The sequence below is a fragment of the Tachysurus fulvidraco genome, chromosome 2 (assembly GCF_022655615.1).
Source record: "Tachysurus fulvidraco isolate hzauxx_2018 chromosome 2, HZAU_PFXX_2.0, whole genome shotgun sequence".
In the NCBI taxonomy this organism is placed as follows: Eukaryota; Metazoa; Chordata; class Actinopteri; order Siluriformes; family Bagridae; genus Tachysurus; species Tachysurus fulvidraco.
Genome location: NC_062519.1, coordinates 27751489 through 27763638, shown reverse-complemented (window position 1 = coordinate 27763638; position 12150 = coordinate 27751489). Strand labels below are relative to the sequence as shown.

Below are 12150 nucleotides of genomic sequence, written 5' to 3'. Positions count from 1 at the left end.
TTTAGAACAGTAACATTATTTTAAAATGCTAGTTAGCTACTAAAATGTAAACAAATAGCAGCGTTGCTAGCTGCAAATGACATTTTACTGGAGTTTAAAGTAATGGACCAACATTAAAGAGGGCGTTTAGAGGACAGTAAATGAATCTGTTTACAGTTTATAGATCATGTTGATCTGTACTCGAATAATCGTATTGAGCATGTAGATGTTGTTAAAGTGAGGGGAGATAAACAGTGTGAAACATTCATGTCTAGTTCCAACAGTCTTCAACATATTTACAGATAAACGAGACGTTCAGATCCCAGATCAGATATAAATGACGTTGGGAACGGCGCTGAAACGTCTTATCGCGATACTTATGTATCTCGCGAGATACACAAAGCTTCCTACTGGTTCCAGAGCTGCTTCCTGTACCGGATTTTTTTTTTCTGCCAAATTTTCTACAACTGTTTTGACGGAATTTGGAGCACAAGTCACACGTCGACAAACCTGCACCTGGGATGATTTAACGCTGCAATCCCCCGATGAAAACGAGGGATCACCTGTGCTAGGACAGAGGCCTAAAACCTGTCATCTGTCCGAAGACGCTTCCTATAGGAACCAGGAGCCAGGAACCAGGGCCGAATCAGCCTCCAGTCTCAACCGGGAGAGCTTTAAAACATATATTACAGTCATGACTCCGTCTCTAATCTTGTTCCAGCTCGTTCACTAGACCATTTTCTCAGTCAAAGAGGTTTTTCCGACCGACCAATGCTTACCTGTCCGACTGGGAGCAGCTTCTCTTGTCCTCTTGTCATCCGCCTACTTTAACAGAACTCCCTGAGACATGACAGACTCTGAAAACTAAACCTTCTCAACACCTAGTTTCTAACGTATTGCGTCATTTCAAGGAAATTACTCGTCGTCCGTGAATTTCTCGGTAAAAAAATAGAAAAGGAAAATAGTAAAAATAGTCAGTTATGGCACCGAAGAAACCTCGACCAGTCCCACTGAACATCACGCCTACAGGAGAAGGACAACAGTCCACCAACGCTGATGCTGCCTCAGAGTGAGTGTTTAACATCATGGATCCAGTAACATCACTGTCACTGTCACTTGATGGATCATTACTAGCCTGAGTAGTGTGTTAGGTGTATCGATAGAAATGAGGGTTTCTATTTTCGAACCTACTTCAGCATTCACACTATAAGAAATGGCTTGAAAAGTGCAAAATGATAGATTACTGACTATGCTTCGTTGAGACTTATTAGAGATATATTGCACTTGTACCCCTTAGGGTTGGGGTGGCTGATTCCCATCTCCACCCTCTGTGTGTGAAGTTTGAACGTTCTCCTTGTGCTTTGGGGGTTTCCCCAAAATACCTGCATTGTAGAATGACCGGCATCTGTATGTAATGTTCTGTAAATCTCTCTGTTGTGTGATATTGTCTCCCACATGGGATACAAGTTTTTTCAAGGGATAGGCTCCAGGTTCCCTGTGTAGGATGAGCACGGGATAGATGCTCTAGATACAGCGGTGGATCCGGTGTCAATACAGCATTTTGCACAAATATCAAACCTGTAAAGAAGTACTTGGTATCAAATAGGCCCATGTAAGTGTACATGTGTGTTTTGTTTTACCCTGACTTTTAGAGCTAATCTGGAGGCTTTGCAGAAGAAATTAGGGGAGCTGGACCTGGATGAGCAGCAGAGGAAGCGTCTCGAAGCCTTCCTCACCCAGAAGGCTCAAGTGGGTGAGCTGAAAGATGACGACTTTGAGCCCATTTGTGAGCTTGGTGCCGGGAATGGAGGAGTAGTCCACAAAGTGCGCCACAAACCCTCCAGACTGGTTATGGCGAGAAAGGTAATGTATGTGTTGGGTGTGTGCTCTTTTTTGCTGCTGCCAGCTGGATGAAACAACTGACCATGTTTTTCATTTTACTGTAGCTTATTCATTTGGAAATCAAACCAGCAATCCGGAACCAGATTATTCGTGAGCTGCAGGTGCTACATGAGTGTAACTCGCCCTACATAGTGGGCTTCTATGGAGCTTTCTACAGTGATGGGGAGATCAGTATCTGTATGGAGCATATGGTGAGTGAGAGGATTTAAATGAAGATGAATGTGCTAGAAGTATGTTTTTAAAACATTTTTAATGCTGTTCAAGATCTCAGGCCACAGAGAGCTACAATAACGAACATTTGTGTGTTTTGTTTGATTTGGAGCCTCGGAGTGAGGTATAATAATGCACTATAAAACTGTAACAGCTGAGAAACCGAGGTGAGTGATACAATTGTTGATTTTCTTCAGGACGGAGGCTCACTGGATCAGGTACTAAAAGAAGCTAGAAGAATTCCAGAGGAAATCTTGGGCAAAGTTAGTATTGCAGTAAGTATCACTCTGTTCTAATCATTATTAACCAAGCATGATGCAGTATAGAAAGAAACTCTGCAGGTGCAGAATCATGGTTAAAATGCTAAACCTGCAATGAAACGTATTAGAAATATTTGGGATGGGGAAAATTATTAGATGCATTATGTTCTCTTTTAATTGCTAAACTAAATGACATAATTTAACACAAACCTATATATAAAATACTTTTTTTTGGTTGATAAATATCCACAATAATAAATATTTCTGATGAATAATGGAAACCATCAATCTTAATGTTTTTTTTTCATCGTGGATTAAATAAGTATGTTTTTAAAACAGTGGAAAAAAGATAGAATACAGTATAGAACATAAATGAAAAAGCATTAAATTGCATAAAGAATTGATTGTGATTGTGGCATCTCCTTGAGATTTCTACCTGATATACTGTCTGATTCTTTCACTTTACAGTGCCTTGTAAATATTGCCTCATACTGAATGGTTGAACTGTTTAAAACAGCTTTATTTATTTGTTTCACAGGTACTCCGAGGACTTGCCTATCTCCGTGAGAAGCACCAAATAATGCACCGAGGTATTTTCAAAAGCACATTCCAAAGAAATGTTTGTGAATCTGCATGCAAGTACATGTACAAGTTAATACTCGATTGCTCAGGCAGGAAATGAGCATATTGATACACACCATTTAGACATAATCTACTAATTTCAGTGTTATGAGAGGATTACTTGAGCTGACATTTAATACTGAAACTATATAATCGGTATACATTTTCAAAATTAGATTTCTGTATATTTAAATTTAAATTAGGATATGCGTTTGAAAATGATTTAGCTTTGAACAGTTTTTACCTATCTTTTCTATACATGGTAAGTACATTTGTATGAACTCCAAACTAGGCCTCCAACAGAAAATATTTTAAGAATAGCAAAAACTTTTTAAAACAGAGTAACAATGTACAGTATGGCAGTGCATTAGCTGTAAAAGTAGTCATAGGGAAACTGGTGAAACTAGACAAAAGCCCACATTTTTTTAAAGCAATTTATCTGGGCAGCAGGTGTTCAATTCAATTCAAGTTTATTTGTATAGCGCTTTTTACAATAGACATTGTCTCATCTCTTGTTCATTTGTTTGTACATATGATTTGCATCTTGCAACAAATGTATTGATATTTTGTGATATGGAAATAATAGCACTCCAGTTTACTCGCTTTGTCAAATTTCTGCAGCAACTCATGTGATTAGACGTAATTACACATAGCCAAAACAGGTGGGGTATAATTTTGAAAATACAGTTGGCATATTGGATGGTAATTCCAATACCAGGGTGCCTCCTGGGGAGAATAGCTAGGCTGACACACTGCCACATAAAAATACGTCATTGTAGTTTGGTTTCATCAAGGATTTTGTCAGCGAGTAACTGCCAACTAAACTGGCCTTTTGAGATGTATTCAAACTGTCATCAAGAAGTAAACAAGAAACTGGACAAGTTGTGGACAAAAAAATGTAGCAAAAGATCCAAAAATCTGTCTGCATCTTAAAGGTCATTTCCTTAAGGGACAGAAGCAAATCCAGTCAAATGCATTCTTGGCATCTTGCAAAGTCACCTGGCAGCAAAGTCGATGTGAAAAAGGTCTTAAATGGCGTGTGGTAAAACCAACACAGGAAAAATGAAATACCACAAGACATGGCACAGAAGAAGAACAAATTGGAAGAACAACAACCAGGAGAAGTGTTATTTATAGGTATCGTCATGCAGATACATTTGACATGCCAGCATCTCAGAAAAACTTGAGATTCCTGTCTGATTGTTTATGAAACATGGAGGTGGCATTGTCATGGCCTAGAGTGCATTTCAACCAATGAGGTAGGGGATCTGCTCAAAAACAATAGATGATAAATAATGCTCAGCATATTTTAATGACTACCCAGATACAATTAAGGCCTTCTTGGAGTGGAAGTCCAATGGGACACTTACAGTATTAAGTCAACCACCTCAAAACCCTGACCTCAACATTACTAAAGCTGCGTGGGAGCCTTTGAATGGGGAAGTGCAGCCAAGTGCTTTATGAAAATCGGAATGTACCACATCTATGTTATGTATTCTAAATTATTTAATATACTTAAACAAATCATATTCCAATAAAAATTTGCTATAAGGATAAATTGACTCAGATGACCTAAACATTTTACACAGTATTTTACATATTGTCTTTTTTAATATTATATAATAATATGTTTTTTAAACCATAGGTAATAATGATAATAATTACTGTTCAAATAAATATTAGTTGTTCGTGCTCTTGTTGGTTGCCAGCTGTGGTAGCAGATCTGGAATCAGTGTAAACAAGATTAGAACTAATGGCAAACTTCAAAAGGAAAACCATTTGGCTTATAGGTCGAAATACTCCTGTGAATGTGGCGGGCTTTTACTGGAAATTTGTGGGAAAAGAAGTCATCGGCCAACTTGCCAACACTTAAAGGCTGCCCAGAGGTTTTTATTCATGGCTATCCTTTTTATCCTTACCCTCTTTTTATTCTGTGACAGATTTTATTTTATTTTTTTCATTTAAGCATATTTATCATATGTTGCTATTATAATTAAAATAAAGAAAATACTTTTACTTATTAAACTCTATATTATGTTATATTTCAATAGGATTCACAAATACTATTGTCTTTGTATCGCTGTGATGTTTGTGTTCACATTCTTTGACTTGCGTTCATGTCCAACATGAACAACAGCAATGCAAATGGTCACTGTGAAATAATGTTTGCAAGGTGACCATAAAGTTCAAATTGCTATATTTAAAAAAGGTTATCCAAGTGATGACCCTCATTTAAAGACAAAGATTATTAACATCTTCATTGCCTGTGCCTGGGCGTTCTTCTTTAGTAGCCATTGGTTAGGGTTTTGCTTTCTTTGAGTGACTCTGTGAGACAAGACTCTAAGTGAACACAAAATGGCTGACTGGATGTCGCTGAGGCTGTGTTAAGGGTTTGGAGGGGCCAGGTTAGAGCTGAACAAGCTCATGAGGGACACCCAGGACTGTAGCTGTGCTTTTGTGACACGGAGAGTCAGCAAGTGAGTGCAGAACTGTCTGGGAGCCTGGTTGGTAATTATGGCTTTCAAGATGTGATTATATGGCAGCCGCGCCCTGCAATCCCCTCTATTCTTATTTTTGCATCACCTCTCTTTCCTGCTTGTTTATCAAGTTGGTTTGAACTGTCTCTTTGGAAAGCTAAGCTGGAGGGGGGTCTTATTGAGGACTCACTAACAGGTAGTATATCAGAACATGGTTTTTGGCTAGAGAAGATAGCAGACCACTTTGCTTGTTACTACTGTGTACCGACGCACAAAAGTGTTATTTTGTATAAGTGCTAAACTTATTTCTGATGACTACATTCTGTTGTAATGTTTCAAGGCAAAAAGGTATCATACATTTACAATTTATTTCTCCTATCCGGGCAATAAGAAAGGTGAAAATGTAGCCAGGTATGTTTGCCATTAGAGGCAGCTTGCATTTTGTGAGCTATACAGGCCTTATGCAGGGCTGCTTGTGAAATGTATTTCTGGTCGGATACTTGGCACAGATTGGGATGCCTGGAGTGAAGCTGGAGGAAAAAGGCCAGGTGGTGGGATTTGAGCCTTGGCACTCCTAGCCTCCCTACTCCTCCTTATCCCTTTTCATCCCTCCATTTCACCTACATTCGTTCTCTCTGTTGCACTTTGGCTCCTGCAGACGTGAAGCCCTCCAACATCCTGGTGAACTCGCGTGGTGAAATCAAGCTGTGCGACTTTGGCGTGAGCGGCCAGCTCATCGACTCCATGGCCAATTCCTTTGTGGGAACACGCTCATACATGTCGGTGAGTCAGGCCTAACTCTCTTCCCCCACCCTCCCAGTTTTGCCCCTGCCCTTGCCAGAAACCAAGCCCATGCCCAGCAACGCAGTATGGGGTGCGGAGGCAGCCACTGCTAGCTTGGCCCAGCCCTGCGTTTTTGACGTTATTTCGACTGTTTGTAATTTTACTTTTTCTTATATTGACAGCCAGAGAGGCTCCAGGGCACTCACTATTCAGTGCAGTCTGATGTGTGGAGCATGGGTCTGTCACTGGTAGAGCTGGCCATTGGTCGCTACCCCATCCCCCCACCTGACGCTAAGGAGTTGGAGGCCATCTTTGGGCGACCAGTGCTGGACGGAGCAGGGACAGCGGGGCACAGCATGTCCCCAAGACCCAGACCTCCAGGACGCCCCATTAGTGGTGAGAGTACAAATCTGTCCTTCATTACACAATTGCTGCAGTAAATTAGCTCTTAATTACTTTTTGAGATATTGCAAATTACAGAGTAAAAAATAGTATTTGCAAAATTATTGGTGTTTCTGTTAGAAATTATTATATATTCCTTAAATATTTTTACTACATCCATAATGGTTGGATCTGTAATCATTTGACAACAACGCAGATGCTACTGCCCAAGGTGTTCCAGTGCCACCTTGGAGTATACTATAGAAATATAAAGCTATATAGAAATTATGGCACTATAATATATAAGGCAGTTTAGTTGACTCATGTGAAATGTTTTTCCCCAAAGGACATGGAATGGACAGCAGGCCAGCCATGGCTATATTTGAGCTACTGGACTACATTGTCAATGAGGTCAGAGAAACTGCCTAGTATACAACTTTATTCCTGGTGTTTTTTCGTACATTTTTTTTCCATTTTGCACTGCTCCTCAATATCACCTTCGTTTGCTTTTTCTTTCCATTCCTCAATTTTCCACAGCCCCCACCTAAGCTGCCACATGGTGTATTTACCTCAGACTTCCAGGACTTTGTGACAAAATGGTGAGTTCCACTTGTTTGGTCTCATGTCACAATTGGCATTTTTGGATGTATACACATTTCTGATGGATATTGAACAAAATGGTTAGCCTGTACTCTATAGAGTGTCCTCTTTTTCTTTATTGTGCTTCTGCAAACGCATTCACATGGATTCATCAACTTAAATGAAAGAGCACAGCACAGTTATTTTGTGTTCTCTGTTTTTACAATGATAAAAGGCAAAATGTAGTTTTGTGGTCACATTGCTCCCTTCCCAAGGGGGTTTCATTTTGACTCTTTTTGTTGTTTCACAGCCTCATGAAGAACCCTGCTGACAGAGCTGACCTGAAGATGTTGATGGTGCTTGTTGTCTTTTTTTTCTTTTCTGGTGGCAATAAAGTTGATGCAAAGCAAAATATTTATTTTAACACAAGATATTATATGCATGTATAGAATGCAATAATGCTTGTCATAATTTTCCCTGTAGTTGGTTTTATGAATCAGGGTCATAGCAGCAATTACGACTCTTTCAGCAGTTTTTGGTAGTACGTTTTTGGTGCATTTAACTATATAAAGAAGCTATTTCTTATTTGTCATTTTTCTTCATGTGCTGTTGCAGGGCCACACGTTTATCAAGCGTGCAGAAGTGGATGAGGTGGACTTTGCTGGCTGGTTGTGCAAAACCATGGGTCTGAATCAGCCAAGCACTCCCACTCGTACCTCTGAATGAACTCCAGTCAAGCCACATACACCGTCCCCATCACCCTCTCTGCTCTTTCCTTTTCTCCCTTCTGTTCTTTTTTCCTGCTTGTTTAGCCTGGTCAGGCCAACTCACTTCTCCTTGTTCCTCCTCACTAACTCTGTTGTTGCCGCAGGGCTTTCTGCAGGTACTGGTTCATGAGAGGTCGTGATTTTCATTGGTACAACTGTCCATTTAACTGAATTTAGGTTCATACATGTCTTGCCTTGCATTAAGAGCATATTTAAGATCTCAGAGCAGTTATTTGGGAATGTTTCAGGTATGGCATTACAGCACTGGTTGTATACTGTATAATGCATATTTTTACTATGATTTTTCAGGTGTTACATTTGCACTCTGGTTTAAATGCTACGCAGTGATTGTGTTATCGTGATGCTGCATAAAAACAGCAGTCTGGTCAATTCTTTCGTTTCAGAATATACATTTCTGTTCTACTATTTTGTGTTGAACAGTTTTAAACCAAAGAGGGCTACTGCAGATCACACTGATAATGATTCTCTGGTAATTTATGGGCTGGATATGTCTACAAAGATTAATTCATGAAGCTGAACTGCTACTACCACATGGTTGAAATCTGACATTGCAAGACCAGGATGTTTGGTGACGTATCAGTCATTGATGTTGCTATAATGTGGAGATTTAAACAGCTTCCACTATAAAACTATATGTCCATTCTAAAACTATATGGCTATTATATCCCAAAATAAGGAAATACAGCCCATCTGCATTTTAACACAAAAATTTAGATGTCTTTCTGTTAGCAGTAAGAGATGTAACACTCTCTTACTATTTTTATATCATACAGAAAGGCACATTTACTTAAACTTTTTTTTTTTGTCTGATGCTTAGGTTTGCCGTTTGAACGTTCTGTTTAATGCTGTAACTTTTTGCACCATTGGGTATTTTGGGAAAGTTTTTTTATGGTTTGATGTTGTATAATTTTGCCAACTACACAAAGTCTGATAATTTTTTGCTCTTTAGATAAACCAGGATTGCACTCCACATTACAGATCCCATAGTCTATAGACTTTACATCCTCAGCAAGCTCTGTTTATTATAAGTTAATAAAGAATTTGCGTAGTACACATTTCACTAAGTCGTGATTAATGTAACGTACTATGCAAGCAAATGTATATTAATATAAATGCAGAGAGTTAGTGGATGGCTGATATAAGGTAAGATTGTAGGCCCGTTGGTGGCTGATGGCCTTGGCTGTGTGTCTTTTTCAATATTCAATTTCTTCAAAACAAAATGGGGAATAGTATAGGCTTAGAACATGGTTCACATTCGGTTGAAAAAGACAAACGGTTTTGTGATTATTTTTATGATTTTTTATTTAATTTTTTTTGTGAGACTGAACATCATAATGTTGGACCTGTATTACGATCATACCTGGCATTCATCTCAAACCAAATGAATGCAGATGCACATGTGTATAAAATATATATACAGTACTGGTGGTACTGTTTCAGTCTTAAAAACATTTTTTTGATTGATTTAGGAAAAATTGGAAGGTCATTTTTATTATCATCTGAAATTTGTTGAGTACAATTCTAATAACATGAATAAAATCTTATTTGTGGCAGTATTTATTTTTTAAATCCTTTATAGTATCTCACTTTTCTTGGCTTTGTATTAATTACTCATTAATAAGCATGTGTTATGCAAATAAGGGAGAGTCATTGCCAAACCACATTTTTGTCCTGTTTCAACTACCAAAAACCACACCTGAGTCAGGTTATTTCTGCCGTACATGTTGGGAGATGGAGTTACTTAAACACATTGGCTTTTAAAGAACATAAAGCCTTTGTGTAGAATATTAGACACGTTAACCTTCAGTTTCTTGGGTTTACTTTATTGATGTATCTTTTAAAGAAGCACAAGTTCCCTTATCAAGGTCCTGATATCACAAACAGACAATGTACTCGAAAAATATTGTTTAAGCAACACTTACTTTAAAACAAAAGTAGAAGGAAATGAAAGTAATAAAGTATTTATTATGTGCAATTCTGTAAATAAGGGGTTAAAACACAGTGTTGTGTAAAGTAAGACATTTGGTTAGACACATAAACAGATAAACAATACATAAAGGTTTTGTGGTATTGATGTGTCAGGCTGAACTCACCCCTTTTTTAGGTTAACTTTTAACACCAGACATACATGTAACTATGGTTGTCCTTGTATTACAAAAGCAACATGTGTGTGTCTGTGTGTCTGTGTGTAAACTGTTAAACTGTAAGTCTGATAACCTACCATGTCACAATGTTGTGAGTAACTGATCCATCTTTGGATGGAAAAGCGTTTTTAGATGACTACTCACTTGTGCCACTACGAGTTGAGACATTAAACCTGTTTGATGTTGTGATGACATCAACCACCCAGTAGGCCAGTCTTTGTGTACACAAGGATGAAGTTTAGATCTTTCCTCTGGACCCTGAAAGGATGAGAAGTGACTGCTAACAAGAGAACCCACCTTAAGCTGAGCAAGTGTCATGGAATTCCTCAGCATTTTTCATACAGGGCACTGCAGGAGCTTTATCATCTTTGGAGAACATGGAACATTTAACTCCAATGACAAACACAAGCTATTATGCAGATAGCTCCATGTAGTCAGATGTATATAGTCAAGTCAAGAAGCTTTTATTGGCATTTCAACCATATATAGCTGTAGCAGTACACGGTGAAATGGGACAACGTTTCTCCAGGATCATGGTGCTACATAAAACATAGACAGAGGGCTTAGTAAGTAGTCCTAGATACATAAAGTGCATCATTGCAACCTGGTGCAAACAGTGCAGGACAAAAGACAAAATGATAAAGCAAGACGAAAAGGAAAGATGGACTTTCCTGTTATTGGAAATACTAATTATTAATCAATTTTTAACTTTGTTGGAAGTTCAAGGCATTAATTAATACAAGCAAGAGTGAAACAGACCTAAAGTTTAACCTGTTGAAAAGGTAGTTGTATATTATAAAGGGAGAAATATTTAGATTTGGGGTTTGAACAAAATAATCTGTTAAATCTTAGTGCAAAAATATTTTCATAAGTTCTTATTTGGAATTATTCAAAAACTGCCTTTTAGGCTCTCATTGGAAGGGGTTTTCTGTTTATCAGTATAGGGAAATGTTTCCAGATTCTTCAGTGTGGTAATTGCACATTCATAACCAGTGTGTTGGGCAGGGGTTGGGCTGAAAACACAATGGCGTACTCCTTTACTGTTAAAGCATTCTTATTCTCAATCATGACAGTTTCAATTATGTTTACCTTCAACTTAAATCTAATAATACTGTTAAAAACATATATATATATATATATATATATATATATATATATATATATAAATATATATATATATATATTTATATATATATAATATAAAAACCGTGATCCTGCATTTTTTGCTGGACAAACAAGCGGGGGCTTTTTTCTGTGGTCAGGATTTTTTGCTATTTGGCTTGTTATATTCTATTGAAGAAAAGCTTTTAGAAACTAATGGAATCCCACAGTGTCTTATTAGTACTTCATGGGAATGCTTCTGCTTCCCGCTGGCCTGTTGGCAGTGCCCTCTGTAGCCAAAATGTGTTGATTTGTCTTTTGCCCCCCACCACCCCCAGTAACAAGTTTCTGTATTCCACTCTTGGCTTATTGGAGCAGGTCTTACTCATCCAATCTAAGTCAAGTTGTATTAACAGAATCTATGTGCTCCATATATATTCATTAAGTAACTTTCCTACCCATGACAATGTTGTTTCTCAATTAGTCTTTCAACTATCAACTGGTACATTGAAATTGCAATTCAGATTTACTTAAAAGAATTAAACTCTTTGTCCAGGGAGCCTTTCAGATAATTAATATGATTCTGGTTAAAGATTTCAGTTCAACATTTGCAGAGCTATGTATATGAATTAAGGTTGTTAATTAAAGTACTGGTGTATTAATCTATCAAATTGTTTCAAATGGTTTTTAGTATAGATGGGAGATGTGTAGCACCTTCTGTTAGGGGGCACTGAGAATCAGCATGTTGTGAACTGCATAAGTGAAAGAGGTGTGTGTGTGTGTGTGTGTGTGTGTGTGTGTGTGTGTGTGTGTGTGTGTGTGTGTGTGTGTGTGTGTGTGTGGTTGGGGGGGTGTTGCTGGCAGACCCTTAGTGTTTTGGAATGTGCCAAGGCTTGTTTCTGGGGTGGGACTCCATGACCTCAGG

The 12150-nt window shown here is 38.2% G+C and overlaps 1 protein-coding gene across 1 annotated transcript; it reads left to right on the top strand.

The window, feature by feature from the left end:
- Positions 1–358: 358 nt before the first annotated feature.
- Positions 359–9536, top strand: map2k2a (mitogen-activated protein kinase kinase 2a). The gene is made up of 11 exons (XM_027169752.2): positions 359–1048; positions 1632–1842; positions 1926–2072; positions 2289–2366; positions 2890–2941; positions 6108–6232; positions 6415–6628; positions 6960–7024; positions 7151–7212; positions 7503–7548; positions 7808–9536. Exons 1-11 carry the CDS (start codon positions 960–962, stop codon positions 7916–7918), a joined length of 1200 nt encoding a protein of 399 aa, XP_027025553.1. The 5' UTR covers positions 359–959; the 3' UTR covers positions 7919–9536.
- Positions 9537–12150: the final 2614 nt, after the last annotated feature.

Coding starts and splice junctions, on each gene's coding strand:
- map2k2a (XM_027169752.2), top strand. CDS start 960: ATGGCACCGAAGAAACCTCGACCAGTCCCACTGAACATCACGCCTACA. Junction 1,049..1,631: donor AACGCTGATGCTGCCTCAGA/GTGAGTGTTTAA, acceptor CCTGACTTTTAG/AGCTAATCTGGAGGCTTTGC. Junction 7,213..7,502: donor CAGGACTTTGTGACAAAATG/GTGAGTTCCACT, acceptor GTTGTTTCACAG/CCTCATGAAGAACCCTGCTG.